Source organism: Styela clava, chromosome 14 (genome assembly GCF_964204865.1).
Source record: "Styela clava chromosome 14, kaStyClav1.hap1.2, whole genome shotgun sequence".
NCBI classification, from domain to species: Eukaryota; Metazoa; Chordata; class Ascidiacea; order Stolidobranchia; family Styelidae; genus Styela; species Styela clava.
In genome coordinates, this window is record NC_135263.1 from 8,344,736 (window position 1) to 8,367,827 (window position 23,092).

Below are 23,092 nucleotides of genomic sequence, written 5' to 3' on the forward strand. Positions count from 1 at the left end.
ACTCATACTTTTCGCTTTTTCGGCTCCGATTCATCTCGAATGCGCTCCGATCTCTTTACCGAAGACGAGATTGATTTATTACGCAATTTCTCTTCCGCTGTCATATTGCGACGTCTTTCGCGACATCTTGGCGCCAAGGAATCACACTTTTTGCTTTTCGGCTACGATTCATCGTGAATGCGCTCCATCAAATCTCGCAAGATTCAGAAACCTAAAAATTGGCACGCGTGCTTTATCTGTACTGCAGGCTTTTCCTGATTAATATGACCATCCAAATAAAACGTTATGCATATTTCTTTGTTCAAACCAAAAAACAGGAAAGAAAAGTATAATACTCCAGTAAAATATGGCAGGTGGTCACGAGGAGCGCAAAAAAGCATGGGCCGCTGAGATCTTTTCCAGTATCTTGAGCAGACAAAGTAGGATTTTGAGCCTGGTGCCAAATTACCGACGACTTTGTCATTGTAATGTAAATTCATCCTGTTTAAAGCATAGATCAACTGCAGAGGGATTAATATGATAAACCCAATGAAAAAGCTTGATTTAAATTTTGATTCTAATATACAGTCCAGATTTAAAAAAGAATCACTGTCACAATTTTTGATATCTCTTAATAACGAATACCTATCACTAAGTAATCAAGCAATCAAACTGTTGTTCGTATTTTCAACGAGTTACTTTTATTTTTATTCCTTATATATAAAAATATTATCATCACTAGCTTTAATTAAAGCGAAGCGAAATTGAACTACAGCATCGCCATTTTACGTCAACGAGTGTTTTTTTTCCATATTTTTGTAGGAAAAGCACTGTTGTGATACACATACCATAGCCATGCATTCTATTAAAGTGTATTTATTAATTGGGACCCAACGAGTGTTTATGTTACACAAGTTTGACGCCCGAACGATACCCGTTCGTGTCTTTGTCTTTTTCATTTTGAATATATGTTTGCGTGTTGAATGTGGGTAAACTGGCGCATATATATCTACATGTATTAATTAAACCTTTATAAAGGTTTTACCAGTTTCCCCGATTTTCCCAATCTTTTGCGTGTTCATTGTTTGTGTTTTGTGTATAATTTTTTTTACGGGAAAATCAAAATATACTTATACTATAATTGGAGTTTATAAGTTAATGTTGTGTGTCGCTTAATGCCGTTCTCCGTCAATCCTGTGTATTTAATATTACAAGCTGTGTTTCTGGAAGTCTCGAGTATCCATATGTTCGTAGTAACGCCTCTAGGTTCGCCACAAAAATGCCACAAAATGTTGAAATGCTGAAACATTATAAACGCCTGCTAGAAAATTTTACAATTTTTGTATGAACGATCTGGTGTTTACTCCAAGAACAAGCTACAGATAAGCAGCTAAGCACCGTGTACGCACATACTGCGGCAACGAAAATCGGAATTTTGAAGATTGATCTCCTATTCGCAGGATAGGACTCAAACAAACCCGCAAGGTCAACAGAGCTAGACGTGCATACCACACTGAGTCGTCTATCCTTTATTGGACACGGAGTGAGACAATGGATCGTTTTGTTATGATTTAATATATCCACTCTTTTAAGAAGCAACAGTATTCCATAAGAATTAAACTACGCAAATGTCAAATGCACTGATAACTGATTTCACCTATAGGCGCGAATCCACAGGGAAATCAGCTGCCAAGGCATTCCAATACAATGAGCTACGTACGATTATTTTGATTTCTAATGCAAGATATTGCTCTGTAACGTACTTGGTTGGGGTTTCACTTTGGTGAACCGACCGCAAGTTTATGGTTGCCCATCGTTGTCACTAGTACAATATAAAAAACTGAAGATAAAATAAGAATAATTTTGTAAAAAAAACAAAAAAAAATTAAAAATAAAACTGAAAATAAAATAAAAACAGAATAAAAAAATAAAAGTGCAAAAAAAATTATAAAAAAAAATGAAAAAAAAAAACGAGAATAAAATGAAAATGAAAAAGGTTGAAAACGATGGGCCGTCGGGCGTTTTTATTTTAAAAATTTTGCTTCTGTTTGTGACCAACGTTGGCACAAACGGTGTTCCGTGGGTTTCTTATTGACTACTGATTTTCTTGTGTGCGATAAATTTAATTTATAAATGGTATATGAATTCATCTTACTATAAGCTCAACTACAGGTAATGTAATTATCATAATGATGATAAAGGAATATAGAATCAAATGGAAAATTTAGGAAATTGGACGAGAGGCAGTGGTTTGCCATATGGTTAAGCCGTCTTTTCGGCTTTCCTCTCTCCCGGTACTGGGCCTACCTATAAGGTACTGGTACTAGTGCAATCACTGCTAAAACGAATGCGGGAATGGGAGGTGAGGATCAAGTAGAATAAAGCAAATCGAGTAAGGAATTGAATGAGTGTTATCTTTTTTTACGAAATTTTTTTATTTTTATTTTCAGTTTTTCATTTTACTTTTCTAAATTTCACTAATGACAACGATGGGCCACCATACAAGTTTCCACAAGTAGATGAAATCTGAAGTTTTGTCCATCAATCGTTTATTACCCCTTGATTCTACCAATTTCAAAAACGAGAGATAGTCTAAAAATAATTCAACTAACTTTTCAAAATTAATAGACTACTCCTAAGATAAAATATATATTACTAACTACGAACGCATAGTTTCACGAAAATAAACGTTCATTGATAACTTAATGTAAACATGTGGGGATGTATTCAGAGATTATGGATTATAGTTTCGCGGAGTTTAGAAATAGCATATCGAATTTACAATCTTTCGGGGCAATTTAATTTTAGACTACATTGAATTCGATCGTTTAGTGATTGCGGTGTTGGGCTTATCAATGATGACATCGCAGGTTGATATTTCGGATTCTAAGTTCATTCCCACCCAGTATATGATAAAAGGTGATGCTCCGTATGACCCGCGTGTTATGAATAATCGGGACTAAATGTATCATATTGCCTATAAACAGGGATTCCATACCGTCCTTATTTCTAAGGATTGTCCTTAATTTTGGCTTGCATCCTTATTTTTGGCTTGCGTGTCCTTATTTTGTCTTATTTGTACTTCATAAAGGAAGCTTTGTGGTGTTTGTCTTATCGCCAAAACTTTATTGTGGCATCATGAAAGCACCACAATTTTATTTGAAACACAAAGAAGCAAGGCACAGATAGGCATAAAGCATTGTTAGTGTGGCGATCGTTAGGTTTTATCGTGGTGGTGGTTATTTTAGCCTAAATTTAAAAATGAGCAAACGTAAGAACGTTTTTCGTGATGAGTACGGAAAAGAATTCAAAGTTAAACGAAGCTTGGAGGGTGAGTGTACCGCACACTGTAACGTCTGTAATTGTGACATTAACCTGCAGGCCAAAGGAAAGCCAGCTATTTCTGCTCATGATGCAGAAATTTTTCCAGTCGTCCTTATTTTGGGTTCCAGTTCAATGGAATCCCTCCTTGTCATCCCAATTTCTCGACTCTTTTTTTAATTAGGTGACTAAGACTCTGCTTCATATTATCATTTAGTAGTCATTTGGTAATTATGTAAAAACCTTCAGACGGAATCGTAAATTATTCATATCATTAAACCGCGTCGTCTTTTAATTATTTGAAACTCTGGCCGTACCAAAATATTCCCACCCTCCCACATCGCCATATTGAATAACAATAACACCTAATAAAGGGTTCAAGTATTTTTCCAACACATTCTAATCTAATTACAAAGCTTGGTGACAACAATGTGGTCAATAAGCACCAGGCTATACATTATCTTCTAATTGAATAATTGCTAAATAAAAGCTCAGACATCTTTTGTTATTTTGTTGGTATTACCAGTATATCATAAGCGTCCAACCAAAGAATAATGGAAAATGACACCAGTGTTTTGTTTTATCGTTGCACCATGAAACCTTCCCGTTCGACGCCATGTTATTCGTTTTATAGGCAAGGAAGCATAAAAAAATACCATAAAATATCATTTGCCAAGTTGTTCAGCGCTTTCGTTATATCTGATATTGACTCGAATTGTCCATTTAAAACAGAGGCAGGTCGAGCCATTCCCTTGTAAAAGCTAAGTGTTTTTTCGAAGATTAAAATATATCATTTTTGAGACTACAAATATAGGTGAATAGTAACAATTGTCAGAAAATATATTATATGAATTAGTCATTCGTATATCTAATATGACAGCATGTAGAAATGCCAAAGTTGTCAGTCATATTCTAAAAATGACTGAAAGGCAACGTAAAAGTTTTACAATATATATACCGCAGGAGATGTAAAACGAGTAACTCGAAAACAGAAATATCGTCAAATTGAATACCGTCAATTAGTAGGAAATGAAAACGCCTTCACTTTTTGACCACAGCATACGTTTTCCTGGAATCAGATTTATCGAAAAGAAAAAGTGCCTTACGCGAATGAAGGAATAGTTACAAAAAGACTAAACTGTTAGTTCTATTTTCAAAAAATACATACCACAGATGCATATGAGTTATGCGTTGCCAACTGCAATGAAATTTATAACTTCAAGTAAAATTTTGTTTTCTAGGCAGCAGCCTTCCGTCTTGCTTATTAATGAACAGAGTAGGCTAATCGTTTCATCCCAATTTATTGTCGATTTGGATTGATGTTATCACTAACAGCTTTGTCCCTAGTCTAAATTTAAACATTTTACAAACAAAACATTATAGCTCAACATTTTCTGGTAAATATCTGTGTTCATCGAAGTATTTCGCCAAAACAAACTATACATGAAAACAATGTCGGATCCATCAGTATGGTATTTTGTACAACAATATATATATAGCCGCTTATTTTAGGATTATCCGTTCTATAGTAGCATTTGGGAAAATATAAATTTATGTCCACACAGCCTAAGTCTAATATTCGTACCAGGCAAAAACATTGCATATATACTCATGTTTCACATTGAATGTCAGGTAAAGGATTACCACGTGGAAGGTCTAACCATTAATTTAAATTGTAGATTTTTATTTTATTTTTTTAGACGAACCATTAAATAATATATTAGTCAATGCATCTGCCTTATCATATTATTCAGGTCATTTCAAAGGCCGGTCGACAGTAGATATCAATAGCAGACGTAACTTCTTGAATGTTCTACATTGTCTGTATAAGTTAGTAAAACATGGTAGAAAGTTGGCTGAAAGTAGGCTAACACGTAGGAAGGCAAATCGCTGAAAGTATTAGAACTGTCTTGGAACTAAAACTAGTTATTGATTTATAAGTTTGCTCAGTAAACACTAAAATCATTACTGCCATATGAAAGTCATTTTGATGTTTCTGAATTTCGTCAAGTTAATTGTGAATTCGTTGTCTGAATTGGTGTTTTGAACTATACTCAAAAGATTCAATTTACTAACGAAGCTTTTCTAGTCTTCACGATTTTCTCTTCCTTGTACGGCATGTCTAAAATATATGGGCCGCCCCAGTTTATCTTGGCTAGTTTTCATGAAAGGACCAAGGTCGTTGATATGAGCTAGTCTAACCAGATCAGTATGATCGTACGTATCATGTAAGGATGGAGCAATTTTATTTAGTTAATTCTATTATTGTGTATTGATATTACAGTTCAGGAGTTCGATCTATTCTAGACAATTGATATTCCATAGTCCATACACTATTGATATTCTGATAACCATACGAAACTTCTCGCCAGTTTTAAACAATATGTTATGCTTCATTCCATGGTCTCAATAAATTGTGTTATTACATAAGCATACTTTCTGAAATAAATATTAAAGCATATTACATTGTAAATTATACATTATGATACAAGAACAAAGAGAAAAGTCACCGATGCTTACGACGATCAAGGAAGATTGCCAAACAAAGTCCCCGGGAGATGGCAGTAGATGGCGACAATTATCAAATATATTCCAGGGCACGACAAAAGGAGATCCAGTGAACAAATTACTCGGCCCCAATGAGCTTTTTGAGCGAATCGCGAAATATTGGCCCCGCAGTGAGTATTTTTATTCAATATTATATATATTAAATCGTAAAAATTTTTATAACACGGAGCAACATCACATAACTTTCAAACATTTCATTGACAGCTATATTGAATCAGTTCGATTCTCGTTAACGAGAAAACATATCGATGTAATATTTTACAGAAAAAATCTTGAGCATATTCTTGATTATTAAGTATTGCTAGTTGGTTGTCGATACTGATTGTGCCCACACCATCGCTGGATAACGACTAAATGCGAATAAGTAAAAGGTCGAATTACTTTTTAAACTTAACAATAAATATGTATAGATAGCATTTTGGGTGCCGCTAAAGTTTGCAATGCCCCAAGAGAAAATACATACATCAAACGTTTTCATAAAAACCTTGATCTGCGTGGTTATAAGAACGTGTCAAAATATTCAAGCGCAAAATTTTGTGCGATGACTCGTGGAAGATGGCAATAAGCATTTTTGCACACCACCCGCATGCGCAATATTCAGCAAAGAAACAACAAGAACGAAAAAGAATACCAATGTTCTCTATGTATGTATGTGTAACCGACACAGGTCGCTGGTATTAAACAGTCAAATTTTAAGCAACAATTTTTGTTTGATATTTTATATCGGAAAGCGAAGTTAATATAATAGTCCTTTCATTAGAACAATTGCGATAGCACAGTCAATTGAAAAAGAATTTGTTGTAAAACACACACAAAAGATGTCAAGTTTGTTGACAGAAACGTTGTTTTGATTTGGGAAAGTGAACGCGAGACACTAATCACAAAAAGAACAAATGGGTCGAATATTTTAAAGCAATTTTTAGTCTCGAAGAAATGAGTATGTATAGAATACAGTGTTTAATAAATCTTTCAAGACAAGTTCGCCAGATTCAAGCAATTGTCTTTTTATTCACTTTGAATGGTTTTCGAACAAATCTTTGTTTCCTCGTTTTTCTTTTGTTGTTAAAATAATCAGAACGAGGATGATGACTTTTCGCAGGTATAGCAAGCGATTGGCAGAAAAGAATTATTTTTGGTAATTGTTTGTAAGAAAATAGAGAAACATACTGTAGATCAGTGGTTCTCAACCTTTTTCAGTTTGCGGACCGGTAAAATTTCCAAACTAATTTTGCGATCGGTGAACCTTCAAAATCAACCCAAAAACGAATGTAATTACGACAAAAGTATGCAATTCAAAAACAGACAGTTCAATTTTAAAAAAATTTGCAGCTGTATCTTTGATATCATACTTGTTAAACGACGAATTCTAATAAAGTTTCTGCAAGGCGAAGTAGAGCGTTGACTTCCACACGATTTCTCTGTTTCGTCATGATGAGAGATAGCAGAGAAAAGGTTTTCTAACCTAAGTAAGTTATCCAAAAAATTAGCAGTAATTTAATGGCTTTTTCATTGATCTCACGATATTCTTTTTTAAGCAATATCCAAAACTGTGACAATGGCAGGTCTTTATGATTACACGTCAACGTATCGGAGGAAAGCTCAATCATCAGTTAAAATTTAACAAGACAAGCAATATGTGCTCTCGAACTTTTCCGTTCTGACGTTCGTCGTTATGACGTCATGAACTTAACGAAACATCCAGCCTTTCAAGGCATAAAATGGGCGTATGACATATGGCGAAGTTTGGTGTACACATCAAACTCACAAAATAAATTGACACGCCATCAATGCCTTGCATTTTGCAATTGAGATATAATATGGGAATATTTTTGAGAACCACTGCTGTACTGTATATGTCGCGACCACTACCTTGTCGATAGGTAGAACCATAATGCATGAAATATTGTATACTTCGTTAAGCCTGGAATAGGATTCGGAACCGGAACCGATATTCGTTTATTTTTGAAAAATTCAATTGGAATTTTCATGTCCTCTGCTTCTACCATGATATAGCGACATGTTTATAAACGCATTTTTTTTTAATCGACAATTTTAATGTTGAATCAATACATTGGTTCCTAAAGTTGAAAATACATGATGTCTGCTCATATCATGGCAGTAGTCGTTCGGGATTATCGATTTCCTTTGATACTCTCTGCATCAAATATTTGCGTATGTGAAAGATTAAAAACCGTTAAAAACTGTTTAAAACAATGCGAACTTCAAAACTATTAATCCATTTACCCCCTACCAACCTTTCGCTGCCTGCGGGTAAGTCGAAATTTTGAACTGTAGTAGGTCAATATCAGCTGTAACTCGCACTTCTATGGCGACAAACTCTTGCGTCTTTGTGAATTTAAATGGAGATTCGTAATATATATATTTTTATATGTATATAAGTAATGAATAGGTAGACGTTAATTTTTTCGCGCCAGCACGCTCGGGAATACAAATCTTGGAACCAACGCATATCAATTCGGCTTGACGGTTTTGCTGCTTGAATGCCTTGGGCACAATATTGAATTAAAATAGATCGAAGAAGTAGCTTATCGCTTTGAAAAAAAATCAAATACACGTTTTCGAGAGAGATACGGCAATGTGTGTAAATCTATCGGCATTTTTTTTCTTTTCCATTTCGTCAAGAAATAAAGAATGCATGTAAGAGAGAAGTACAATTACTGCGCGATAGTGACAGATCGTATGGGACTCTATACAGGATAATTAAAGATGGTGATCGGAGTTTGATTAATCCCGCGATGTTTAAAATGACTCCCCAGCGAGATGAGAAACAGTATAAAGCTTAGACAGTGACCGGGTTAGTTGTGAACAATGTAGAAAGTGCTGGGCAATTTATTAAAAAATAAATTTCGCTCATAGGTATTTTAAAGAACCGGGTATATGGGTTCCACAAAAATGTCCACTAGACGTCGAACAAAATCTGGATCCGAAGCGGCGATAACATTATATAATATCTAAAAAAAATGGTTGCACATTCATAATTTACCTTTCTAAAATCGCTTGCCAGTTTGCATATATATAAATTTTAATCATGCGCTTCATGGTTTTGGTAATATACTAAGTACGTCCTCAAGCAAAAAAGTTTTTAAACATCAGTCCCTACAACGGTTACGCAGCTGACTTCAATGTGGCAACTAGAGGTTCTAAAATTTTTTCGATTTCTCATTTCCCACTTGATTTGCTACATTCTGGACGATGTGATGAACATGAGACTCAAGATTATGAAACAATTAATCTAGGGCCGGATATGTTAAATAGGGTTTACCTGTTGAGTTTTATTTCAAGTTTCACGTATTACATGCCGTTGGATGCTGAGTCTTCTATAAACTCATCTCACAGAAGGACGCGTCGGACTACTAATCGGCATTTAGTTTGTCGCAGTTCACGTCATCCATTATCGATTAATGAAGTCTGATGATTCAAGGGAATCTTCAACCATTAACAATTTCTGATAAATTAACAGTGATGTTTATTGTCAGCTAGAGTTAAATAGTAGAAAATTAGCCATAACATTGTTAGTATACTTTCACGTGACATAAACTTGGGAAATGAGACTCCTTTTTTTATTAATGTATTTTGTGGGCTGTTGAATGGTTTTCACTACAGAGCTTATAAAATGCATCAGGCATATTTGACCTAATCCGATAATTCGGGCTAATTACCGTTCATTCATTTTCTTGAGCAAAAATTTGTAGGCTACGACATTTAGGAGAGGCATTTTGCAACACGGACTTTATACAGAATGAATACAATTTCTTTCTGCTCTGTTTTACGCCGGCCGCCGAAACTAAAATTCCTTTTTATTTAAACCAATTGATGCCCAGGAATTATTAACAGGCAGAGTTATTATAAATCGAAATATTATTCGTTAAAAAGACAGATATTCTTATTGAGAGACTGCTTAGGTTTACGAGAAAATATTGCAAATTGATTCAAGTGCATGAAATACCGCATTGGTTGTAGGCTATATTCCTGGCAACAGATATATAACGGTGTTCATCGCGATAGATTTCTTTATATGCCCTGACGTTGCTGCGACAACGTTTTTTCTTCTATTTTGGCATGTAGAATGACAGGAAAGATAGTATCAGGCAATTGATAAAAATCTTTTTCCGATGGAAGTGAGTTTTGGTATTCTAATAGAAAGTCGAATTATTTAAAGGAAAATATTTGAAAATTTACCTGAATTATGTATAAGGGTGAAAATATTCGGAAAATACATTCAACACAAAGGCATCACGAAAGGCCATGATTGTGGCTGTTATACACCGTCTCTCCATGTGAAGTTACACGCGGTCCGTCCCACTAGACCCAAAATTTATGAGAAAATGTTTTTTCGGTCTTTCTAGTTTGCATTATTTATCGGAACATCACCAAATTGTCCATATTTTACGATTCGAAAACTTTTATTATTCGTCATAACACTTCGCGCTAAAGTAGGAATATATACGCTGGTGATCTATAAAGTACGATAACGATTAGCCGAGGCTGGAAGTGAAAGGTATATTCCAAGGAATACAATTTAATATCAACCAGTTTGTCTCGATAAACCAAATTTATCATTATTTGGCACGGATATATGGATATCGTACTCGGATTGGCAGAATTTTCCAAAAAAAAGGGAGGAGCCTTTCGCGCCTAAAACGAATAAGACATTTCATGTAAAGACAAAAGCGAAAAAAAAACATAGGAGAACAGACTCTCCCGAAATTTCTTATTGTAACTTCGCTGTAACGTCGTATGTAACTTTCGGATCTCGCTTTGTGATCAACGCGACAGCGAAACATTAGTGACCTAGTTGGTGCTGCGATAAATCACAAAATGAGAAATAATAACAACACCCAAAATACTGCTACTTAGTTATAGCGGAGTTGTGAGGCAGAAGTTTAAAAATATGTATTCAAGGTATCTATTTTCAAATATTTTCTTCCTGTGAATGCATTGTGCTGGTATATAAGTTCTGCTCACAAGTGATCGATCGTGATTACAACTACCAAACATACTTCAAATTTACTCCCTGTTTATATAAGTGTGACAAATCAGATTAGTTATAATTAACTTGCTTGTATTAGATAATTAAATACAAATAGCAGGAATTTTGTTTATTTTCTGATGCTTCTGATGCTTACAGAACAGTTGTGACGAGCGTTATGAACTCCGAGGGAGTGTTTAATAGGCCTAAATATATGCAATATTATTGAGTGAATACTGTTCCTGCTTCTTCTGATTGTATTGTCATTGCAAGAACATACCGATGTCGAGAAAACCGGGCTCACGGGATCGACTAGGTAAGATCTTCCTGTATTCGTTTGTATATTTTTGTTGTGATATAGCGAATGAAATGGAAATAGCTTTGCCCAGGAGGTGAATAAGAACATACACGTATTTACGGACTGCTGTCCAATCGCAATAATGCTCCGTTGAATCATGCTCGTCTCAATGTTGCTTCACTGATTTTACCTATGGTGAGGACGAAGTTGGTTGTTTCTTGCTCACTCACTGGATCACCTGAAGAGTAGCTTATCCATCATCTAATGTATGGATGCTATGTGAAGAATATACTTCATTGTCTAGTGGTCATGACCAGTAGAAATGAATCTTAACATAAGTTTATCTTGGTCCACGGTTGTTTGTTTTGACAGTCGGGGTCTGGGTAGAGGCGGTATAGTTAGTACATTTGAGGAAAGCGGGTTACAGTAATTGTTCATACGTTTAATTAAACTTTTAGTATATGGTTATCGATGACGGTTACAATAATTATGTTGGATCTTAGATAGACTTTGATCTGCAAATGGCAGTAATTGAACTGCGTGATATCGATTTCCGTTGGATTCACCCAGTTTAAATTATGATAGTATCGCGTTGTTTTGCAAGGTTTCAATGCTCATTCTGTCGGTGTAATATTGGCTTTATAGAAGGCTACTATATAATGCTCTACAATTACTTGTATGTTTGATCATACTTATTTAATTACCCGCGACTTGATAATAGCGCGAGCAAACTCAAAGAGGTCATGAATGAAAATATCAAGACTCCTTATCGAATTCAAAAAAGAACTTAAGTGAAACGTTCATTCTAGGACCTAGGTGATATAATGTTTAACGATTCTTTAGTAGGCTACTTGGTTCTAATTTTAGAAGATTTTAGCATTAGCAACCAAACTTTATATAAAAAAGGAACTGAATTGCTGGTAAGTAGGTGGATATCTCTACACTTCCCGATTCGCTCGGCCTCGTGTCATATAAGGCTGATATTATTTCGTCGAAGTTAATAACTATCGATTGGAGGTATACTGAAAAGTTTTTTTGCAACCTTTTTCGCCCTTCGTGGTGGAATAAACCATTTAGCGGCGGAAATATCCAATTTTGGGGTGCAGGTTTCTCTCTCGAAATCTAATTAACTATCAGCCAAGGGACTAATTTGGCTTGTTATACCATGTTTCGTGTTTTAATGGATAGCATAACGCTGTTTCGTTCAGTGCCGCGATGACCGGGGAAGTAACTAAGACCAGATCGGTAGAAAAATATTAAGTCGAAATTGAATACGTATTGGCATGTATTCAAAAAAACTTGTTTTATTTCAAAGTTCCGCTATTTTAACGTGTATTATGTCTTGTAAATGCTTCATTGAGGTCTTTCATGAAGCCAGTATAAAGCGGTTATTTATGATTTCGAAGATTTGAATGCCGTTTCAATTTTCCGTATGTGAATGCGTAAATTTCGATTCGGCAATAGAATTTTTTGTAAAAATTTCTCCATTTTAGTTTGATGTTTTCGTTTAAACAAAGGAATATGGATGAACTTTTCGTGATTGAAGGACATCTCATATGGTATTGAATAATTTATTATTAGAGATTGATCAATCTACGCATCATTCATCCGTTTGTTTCCATCGGCAAATTTGAGCTTTTTGGCCATTCGAACAGGCGATATTTGACGTTATGCCAGTTCAGAATACTGAGATCGGTAATTCATATTAGTGATAGCCAAAGAGATTTAAAATATGCGTTGTGCTCAGGCAGAAAAGGAGCGCCGCAGATAGTGGATATTGTGCCAATATTGTATTGCATAATATATTATATTTTATAAAAGATTTCATATAATACCCAAGAAGTATAGAAATTACTATTATTGCTCAATGGAAAACGTAGTATCAGAATTATCACAGAATACATATTATCTTCATTAATGATATTGCCAGTGCAAGTTCCTACACTATTATGCAATTAAATTGATCCGCGTTTTTAAAGCGTGTAATCAAGGGACTATTATGTTATCGATGATAACAATAATGTACCGATAATAATGCCAATTTGGATACTTTAATCAGGTGATATAGTTATGTTTTTCTTTTCAAGATATTGCCATGACAATTTCAGCCGCCAATTTTCTGGGTCATTCAGTAGAATATCGCATAACTCGCTTACAAGTGCATCATACCTATACAAACGCACAATATCATTTTATAAGTTTTGAAGTTCTGTAGCTGCCGGTATAGCTATCTCTCATCCCTTTTCCAAATAATATCTAACCCTAAAAAACGAAGAAGACATTCACTTGAGGTTTTATAAATTATTAGTAATGCATTGACCTTTTTCCTGTTGCCACCAACAGACTTCATCAAGTGTTCACCATTTTCCTCTTTTACGGCACTTTGTCCACTTGCAAAAAGGCGTTCACAAACTATAGAATTTTCATTCATTCTAGCTCTTAGTTCGTGAACGCTGATTTTTATAGTCCCGTACAAGTTGATGGATAAACTCGAGCTTGTATACAGTGGAATAAAATGTCAGAATACCTTAGTCAAGAAGATTCTGATAGGAAATATGCACGGTTCTCCGTTACAGGTTGTGAGATATGGCATAATCTTTCCTCTGAAGAGTGCCAAAATGAAATCGAGGGAGCAAGCAGCCAATCAGACGGCGATTCAGAAATAACGACATCAGATATTGCGACATCCAATGCCAAACGATTGTCAATTTCTTCCTCAATTTGTTATCCAGACGTTGATTCCAATTTGCTTGAAAAAGAAACTGAAGTTTCTACAAGGGATGGCGTAGAAAGCGTGCAGCGACTCAAGAAACGGAAACGTGTTATGTTTGCTTCTGGCGTTGAAGAACATTCCTTTGATTTGGATGAAGAAAACGCGAAAGAAAACTACTCCATGTCAAAATATTCTGAACATAACATGCCCATCACATGCGTTAACGGCGCGAACTCTACAATGTCGCGATGTGCCGACGAAATTCTATCAGTGTCCAATCTTGAGATGTCCACTAACAGTTCCCTTTATGATTTAGTAAAACAAACCAGTTTGGCCACAAAAACCGCTCAGTCATTTGTTCCACATTTCGCAGGTCGGAGAGGAGGAGCGAGAGGCACACGCGGAACTACCGGAATATTCAGTACCAGAGATCCACCAACGGAAGAAGAGGTCAAGTTTTTAGAAGCAGCAGAGTATGGAAACATCCCTACCGTAAGAAAAATGCTTGAAGAATCTACTACCTTCAGTGTAAATTGCGTGGACTTCATGGGACAGAATGCTTTGCAACTTGCTGTGGGAAACGAACATTTAGAGGTATGTGAAAGGTTTTGTTGTTATGATTGTATCACAATACTCAGTGTTATCTGAATTATTGACAGTAAATATAAGACTCTGTAAATATTTTTAACCTCTCTGTAGAATTAGGGTATGCTTAATGCACTGAAAGTTGTATAGGATTCTACAGCTCCAAATAAAGAAAATTGAATAAAACGAAACATTATTAATAACATCGTTGTGCCGATTTAAAATGACCATCATATTTACATGATCTATTTCAGGGTGGTCCAAACCCAGGCCCGCGGGCGACATGTGGCCCGCCGCTTCATTATCTATGGCCCGTGTCACATTCGGAGAGTAATCAAAAAATAGCATTTCGTGTTGTTTCGTAATAAAATTAATCAGAAAATTTTTTTGACATATTATTACATCACAAATGTCACTAAATTGACTAGTGTTATGGCTAGCTGAGACAACTAGCAAAGTTGAATGAGGTGCTTGGCAGTCTAAATTATTATCTGGCTTTCTAACTTATTGGTCGGAAATATATGCTTACAATATAGGCATCATAGAAAACTAAAAATAGAATGCAGATTCTATTAGCCTGAGATAGCTATGTCTGATAACTATGTGTTTGCACAATATAAGCGTTTGTTTTGTATTGCACTGTTTACCTATACTTGGCACTATTGTGGCCCGCGAAAAATGCAAAAATAATTTTGTGGCCCGCGGAGCCGACAAACTTGGACCACCCTGATCTATTTCATTCTTGTCCAATTTTACAGGTCGTTGAACTCCTGCTCAAGCAGCCTGTCATGGCTCGTATCGGTGATGGTCTGTTGTTAGCCATAAGTAAAGGATATGTTAGAATTGCTGAAATTATACTGAATCATCCATCCTTCCAAGTCCACGATAGATTGACAAGAAGTCCGTGTGAACAAAGACTTATGAACCAAGTGAGTGCAAAAAATATCGATCATTTACACACCGAGTTAGCGTGCAGCAAACGATGGCTGTGTTAAGATGTAGAAATGTGAAGTTTTGTCAATAATACATTCAACTAACACTGAGCAATACATATATACACTGTCATTGCATTTTTTATGACATTCCATCATAGCCATGCGCTGAAGATCTATAAAAATAGTTTACAAGTGCAATAAAATTTCAACGAGAATAGAACGTTTTGGGATAAGATTCCATTTGACCGATTCTTCCTCGCTGTTCTGTTATTTTTGGTTTAATTCTAGGCTTTTGGAAAACGTTCTGTACCGTTGTATGCTGCCAGTCAGGCCGAACATAAAAGGCTATGTAAGGTAAAACGCACGACGAAACTTTGACACTCAGAGGTAGTTTCTTTGAACTTCTGTAGTGAAGTAACACTAACGAAATGTTTGTGCATGCCTTGAATTTCTCAACTTTCTTGATTTCTTCGAGGACCTAACCTGGTATATTGGCAATAATCTGAAAAAAGCAAAATAAATTATAACAGGGTTAGAAATATTTTCCGTGACTATGACGTTCTCTATAGAAATGACAGCGGTCAGAAAATTTTCGCCTCTGATTCCTTACTCGGTCAACAAATCTGATCCACTTATGGCTGCATTATCACATAATAATATATTCATTCGGAGAATAAAGAGTTTTATAAATTTAACATCAAAGTTGGTTTACTCACCTATATAGTCATCCATAAATTTGGGCGTAAAGAAGAAAAAGCTAAAACAGTATGGTATTAAAATTTTGTTAGTTAGTTTTGTTAGGTATTTGTTTTATCAAATTTTTTTTTTTTTTGATATTCTGAAAACGTTTTAAAATTACAAATAAGTTATACGCTGGTGTAGCAAAACATCCGTTCTTAGTCAATCCTCTTATTCGAAAAGAGCATGCAACTCGTGGTTAACTTTGATCGACAAAATTGCTGCTTTTCCAGTTTAATCCATAATTTATAACCCGTTTCTTTCGACGTCTTATATAGGCACTGCAGGAATTCAAGTTTGATCAAACTTATCCCTTTTCCAAATGTTAGCCTTTGATTTTAACGAAGTCCGAAGCTATTTACTAAAACGACATTGAATCTAATTAATACTTTAAAGGCTTAAAAGCTGGTGCTGATGTTCAAAATTGCATCAAACAGTATTTTAGTTGAGAGCACAGTGACCTAGCATGTACTATGGCAAAACCGTGTCCGTCGTTTCCTTTTTTTTTGTTTTTGACTTTTAACCTAGCTACGAATTATTCTACAGTTGACTTTTTGATCTCATTAATGGATTTTAAAAAGATTTGGGCCTCAAATGTAATTGCGTTTTGTGCAGACGTACGTTTGCTTCATTCGGGAAATTGCGTTTCGTTTGAAACCATCGCATAGAAAATTGTCTTCCCCATGAAAGTGATTGCGCATAAATTCTTTGGTTTATCTGAAGAAGTTCAACAATGAAATCGTTGGAGTACAATTTTTGCACTGGCCAAATCAGATCCAAAATGAATGGCAACTCAATGACAAGTTTTGAGGCAACATTAGTTTAATTTTCTCTGGTTTTTCCCTTCTATTCTGTTTCGTTTGAGTTAATGAACCCAACCAAGTGTTTTATGGTTTGGAATCACTGTGTGCTTGAAGTGATAATCACAATAATTCTCTATATAAAGATGCCGTTTTTATGATATTCTTTGTAGAATTTGCTTGTATTTACTCGTAATTATCCCCAGATCAACTGAATTTTAGAACACACTCACTTAGACACTTGGGGATGACGAATAGGGATGTAAGTTTCGAATATTTTTTTTTTTTCGATTTGAATTTCGAATCACAATGTTCCGATTCGAATATTTCCGAATCTGATTCTATTTAATCATATTATTGTTAACTTTCCTCAAATGTGGAAGAAATATAGTATAAATTTTGATAAAGTAACAATAATGAGCTCGAAGAATTAAGAAAGTTACCAGAAGATGTATCAACTACCAAATATATTACGGCTAAGATTTATTTTTTGTTACATAAAGGTATACTCAGTTACATATTTACTCACATACAATTATGTTTGCAAATAATATCGGGTTTATAACGATTGTTTCTTCTAAAATTAACCTTCAAAATTCATCCAAATTATAATCGCTAGTTAGTACCGTATGCGCCATGATTTTAAAAGAATCAATGATAGCGAGGCAAGCATCGCAGACATACATGTTTTAATAAGGTATGAAGCAATGATGTTTTATTATAATAATATTATGTAGATAATTTGAAGAAACGTTCAAAATATTTGTGAAACTTCGTAATATTTTAAATAGTTGAACAAAATTGAGCGAAACCATTGGTCCCTCGAAAGCTGCTACCAATATGAAATATAACGACTCTGGGAGTGTCCCGGCTTTGGAAAGCTCTAAACGCAAGGATAATAAACGCCTTTGGTCGATATAACGGTAACGCCGCGGTGTCGTGCAGTTGCCTTGTGGTATCTATTAAATTTTTTTTTTAAATAGAATCAAGCCCTTTTTTCTTAAATTGTTTCAAATCGATTCGAATTGATGTTGATTCGAATCGCTTCGATTCGAAATTCTGAAACTTACATCCCTAGACTGACGAACCTTTTTTAATTCAAAAATTATAATTTTAAAATAAAAGAAGACTGTGTATCGTAGATTCAGTCGGTATCTGCAACAATGCAAAAATGGCTGTTGCGTCCTTAACAAGACTTATTTTCCCTGCTAAGTATTGAGCTTTACACGTGTAGCACGTTATCATGACTGGGGCAATTTTTGATACTAAATTTACCTCTTCTTCAATAAAGCTTCTCTTTCTCGATAGGACACTGACTTTTATGCATACGACGAAGATGGGACAAGGTTTTCCCCTGATATCACCCCAATCATATTGGCATCTCAATGTCAGGAGTATGAAATTGTTCACGAATTACTTATGAGGGGTGCACGAATTGAAAGACCTCATAATTATAGGTGCACGTGTGAAGAGTGTTCTTTCAGGCAAGTACTGTTTTGAAAATATTTTAGGCTTTGGGAACTGACTTTAGATCCCTTTATAGATGTTTGGAGTGACATCCTATTTATTACTTCAGAAATTTGTACTAGAGTGTATAATTGATTTGCGTTACTATCTTAACGCATCATGTTCACATTTACATTTCATGAAAACGAAAACTATGTCATTTCAACAATTGCGAGAGTAAATTTTTCACATAGTATCTCATTTATAAAACAAAGCTTCCATTTCAAGTCTAGTGCAGTCATTATGTTCCCCAGCTTTTCATTTTAGGGGAGGGGGGGTTCGAAATTTAGGGGGAGGTAAATAAATTTTCATATTAGCGATAAAATTATTTGTAACTTGAAAAAAATTCAGAAGGGGTTCCCAAAGTTGATTGCCCGCTGGCCCAAATTGGAAGCAGAAGAAGTTGTAGGGCCAGAGAAGAGGAACGGCAACAGGACGCGGCGGCACGGCTGGGGTTCAGGGCGCGCTGTTGCGCCCTGAGAAAATTTCGAAAACTAGGCTCTGAAATATAGGCTGCGGGCTTGATTTTAGATACACCTAGCATCGCAGTTTGTTGTGTGATAAAATTAATAATTATAAATAGTTAGTAGATAGTATACCCGAGGAATAAATAACAAGCACGGCTTTCAACAAGGAATTTGCAACTGATAGTGACTAATGGAGTTACTTGCTCATTTAGCATACGGCCTTGTATGAATGGCTACTTATGGCTTGTTTTGTTACACAAAAAACATCACAATGTATATATATATATAAAACGGAACACCAACATAATTTAGTTTAGTTAACATAGTGTATGTGTACATTGTATATATGTGTAATTAGGGTTGGCTCGAAATCATATGTTCAAAATGTGGCTCCAATTCAATACATTGTATTCGCAATAACGCATTCAAGTGAATATCAGCCTGGACCAAAGTTTCGATTTGTTGAGGTTTATAATTGTGTTGTTAGAAAGATTGATCTGGAAAATTAACTCAACGCTGGCATTCATCTAAAAATGGTCTGTTTTCGTTTTGTGGCATCTTTAAGCTTTCCTAATATATGGCAGATACCTAAAATACTGCCGTATGTAATCCTAATACTGGTACGTATACATAAGATACCGGTATGTTTGAATTGTTACGAAATATACGTGCTTAAACTGTGATAATGATTTAACAATTGGCGGTATCTAAAACGCAAAATGGTGAACGTATAAAGTGTATTAGTATTTATTTGAGGTCAAAGTTTAACCGTTAAAACTATTTCACTTAAATTCGGCGGCCCCAGTTTAAATCGTTGCGCGGGCCGTAATTGGCACACAGACCACTGTTTGGGAACCACTGAGCTACACTGATAAATATGCCATATACTATTATTTTAACACAATTATACTTGAGTTGGGAATTACAGTGTGGAATCGCACCTCAAATTAGGGGGGTGTTTGAAACTTTAGGGGGGGTGTTCACTGAGTGCGTTCACTGAAATCACTGAGTGCAGTCCATATTCTAGTTCGCCATAATTAATTGACATTGAACAAGTCTTGAAGTTGTCCCCAAATCGTAACTTGAAACTGCAATTATGTTATTCTACATACCGGAAATTTGTTTACCACATCTGCAATCCCACTAAAATACAGCATTTGTTATTGTAGGTTGGTTAACTTATTACAATCGAAAATTGAGTAATATTTTGTACAGTATTCGTGTCATGTACATTCGATTACTTCGACCTTCTAATGACCCATTTTGCGTGTGCGCCGATATTTCTGTTACTATAATGGAAATTTCATGTTCTTTAGCCGCGGCGTTAACGCGTAGGCTTTGTACGTAATAGGAAAATTTTCCGCAGCATAAAAGGGAGTATTGTGATACGTAATATTATTGATTAAGCAGGCATTATTTGGGTAATGGAATATGAGTAAAATATATAACTATGTACATGTGGTAAAATATGGCAGGTATAAATGTTTTGATATACGAAATGCCATTTTGGTTTTGGTTGTAGACCAGGGGTGCGCAACATCTAATAATAATAATAATTTATTCAAAATAGGATATTTAGAAGTAGCAGACAGAAAAATTTTGGTTATTGATCTTGTGGCATGCGTTGTTTGCACAAGCCAGCTGTTAAGGCATTGTAAAGTCATAGGCATGGATAATAAATTGGACTCAAGTGTATTCTTTGTAACGCAAAGGGATTGGAGCTACTCGAACGCACCGAATAAATTAAAAACTCGTTTCGCGGGCCACATATCATTCGAAATTGGCACTCCTCTGCGGGTCGCACAATTTTTTCCTGAGGGCCGCAGGTTGCACACCCTGTTGTAGACAAACAAAAGTCGAATTCACTGCGGATAGTTGGTGTTAAATTTGTCAAGGCGAACTTGCATTTTTTTATTTTATCTTCTTGTCAGCGTATAGCAGGTCATACCCGCAGCAAAGAAAATCCACTTTATTAGTTTAATTGTGCGCCTGATACTAAAAAATATTTTATTGTTTAGGAAAAAGTTGGACTCTTTCAGTTACAGTCTTTCGCGAATCAATGCTTATAAAGGTCTGGCCAGTCCAGCGTATTTATCTCTTTCTTCCTCCGATCCCGTTTTAACAGCATTGGAGTTGAGCCATGAGCTACAACAACTCGCTGAAATAGAGAAAGAATTCAAGGTGAGTAACTACAAGCAAATCGACATTGGAATAGTATTCACCCGGCATAATTAGTATTCCTGTATCAGTTCGTTGAATTATGCATTTCAATGACTCTGGATTGCTCGGCTTAGACCATTTAGTGAAGCATATATTTGCCAGAAGTTACGATAACATTAATTTTATCTCCCATAGTTACCAAAAACTTTCATGTACATCAATCATCATTCAATTCGCGAAAGATGAAATGCCGTTGGTTCGAATAACATTGAAAATATCATATTTTAATAAATATTTCATAACGCGAGAACTTGGGATATTAATGTCAACATTAACATTGCAATGTAACGTTTACATAATGAATGCGAACACTCCAGAGTTGAATCGAAAACTGCTCTTGCAATAGTTACGAAGGAAAGGGATGGCGATATCTTAAATCATCTGATCACAATAACCGATTATATTTTGTCTAACTGGCGCCGCTTATCTAGTTGCACAGAAAATAATTTTTGTCTGTTACATATTAAATTTATTAAATCACATTTTGTCACTTCACAACCATATGAAAAAATCATGTGGAACACTGAAAAAGTGTAAAAAGACCGGATTTGATATGAGAATGGCTATAATTCCGTTAGCTTTTTTATATTTCGAAATCGAAATTAATTTCAGTATCGACAGACTTAGAGAAATTAATAATTCTCATCGAAATTACATTTAACTCGAGGAACACGCACGAACTTACGTATTTCTGGAAAAAATCAATATCACTTACTGAAAATGGATGACTGAATGAAGAAATAGTGCTATTTCAGATAAAAAAATCATTCTGTATGTTCCTCGACGTTATGGCCGTAGTCATTCAAGTATGGCATGCCAATATATGGTTCAATGATGTAAACTTAGTCGTTTGCTCATGTTTAGTGTCAATCAAAGGTACTAAGTCTTGACTATTTTCCGACATTCATAGCATACCGCCGAAATGCGTGGATTGCAACCATAGAGAATTACATTTGCTACATCGTTATTAAAATGCATAAATATATCGCGAATACTAATCTAGGTGTATGCTATTCAAAATGAGAAAAAAAAATTGAAATATTATCGTCGTTATTTGTTAATTTAATCTATGGTCAAAAAAAGCAAAAAGTAAATTCATGTGGTAAGATGTTTTAGAGTTGTAAACCCCAAATGTCGTTAGTATAAAAGGATTAGAAAAAACCAAAATGGATTAATTGAATCTTTTCCGTGACGTCGGACTCGGTAATTTGGAAATTTCAATTTACTATAGCATCCGCTAACTTTAAACTTGAGTTTGTTGAGTATTATGTGATTTCTAATCGTAGAAATTGTTTCAATAACGTTTTCGCAAAATAAAATTGACAAATGCTCACTGTATGGGTATTCGGATTTCGGCACTCTACCTAACAAAGAGCAACACGTATAGAACCTAAACAAGTTTTGCGTCATTTATCTACCTTCACGAGAACCAGTGAACTAAAGATTAATGGCTATTTTGGATTTGTACAGTCGCTGGTCCCCTGCAACTAACAGAAAAAATTTATAACATAATTTTGTATTAATTTTTCTCACAGAAAGATTACCACGACTTGGCTGCCCAATGCGACGATTTTGCTGAACGATTGTTGGATCTTTGTCATGACACAGAGGAAGTTGAAGTTATTTTAAATGGAAAAGATAGTTCGGTGAAACTTTGTTTTCCTGGGAATATTACGAATGCATTTCGATGACTTGCTTTTCATAATGCAAGTTTTAAAGAGTCACAAACGCTTTCCCTATAACACATGTTTTGGGTTTCCGCTGTTAATGAGGGACGACATTGTCCCAAGTGGGCTTTTAGTCGAACAGAATGTCGCATTAATTACAGAAGAATGGCAAGAAGTGACTACTGACGTTAGGTTTTCTCCTGGGTTTTTCGATGTTTATATGAAAAGATTAATCGACTTCAATCAATTCAGTATCTTATATTCAAATTCAGCCTCTCCCCTATAAGATGAGAACAATGATATGG

At 35.3% G+C, this 23,092-nt stretch overlaps 1 protein-coding gene across 3 annotated transcripts in view; it reads left to right on the forward strand.

The window, feature by feature from the left end:
- The first annotated feature begins 3,201 nt into the window (after window positions 1-3,201).
- Window positions 3,202-23,092, forward strand: part of LOC120340655 (short transient receptor potential channel 7-like) — a 34,708-nt gene continuing 14,817 nt past the window's right edge. Inside the window, exons 1-8 of one of the 3 annotated variants that reach the window (XM_078119830.1) lie at window positions 3,202-3,310; window positions 5,793-5,978; window positions 14,243-14,463; window positions 15,213-15,383; window positions 15,678-15,743; window positions 18,236-18,411; window positions 20,919-21,081; window positions 22,656-22,766. In XM_078119830.1, the coding sequence (XP_077975956.1) occupies window positions 3,241-3,310; window positions 5,793-5,978; window positions 14,243-14,463; window positions 15,213-15,383; window positions 15,678-15,743; window positions 18,236-18,411; window positions 20,919-21,081; window positions 22,656-22,766 (1,164 nt within the window). In that variant the 5' untranslated portion in view covers window positions 3,202-3,240. Of the gene's footprint in view, window positions 3,311-5,792; window positions 5,979-11,011; window positions 11,175-14,242; window positions 14,464-15,212; window positions 15,384-15,677; window positions 15,744-18,235; window positions 18,412-20,918; window positions 21,082-22,655; window positions 22,767-23,092 lie in introns of those variants that run through there. The other 2 variants (XM_078119831.1, XM_039408969.2) reach the window with 2 other exon arrangements.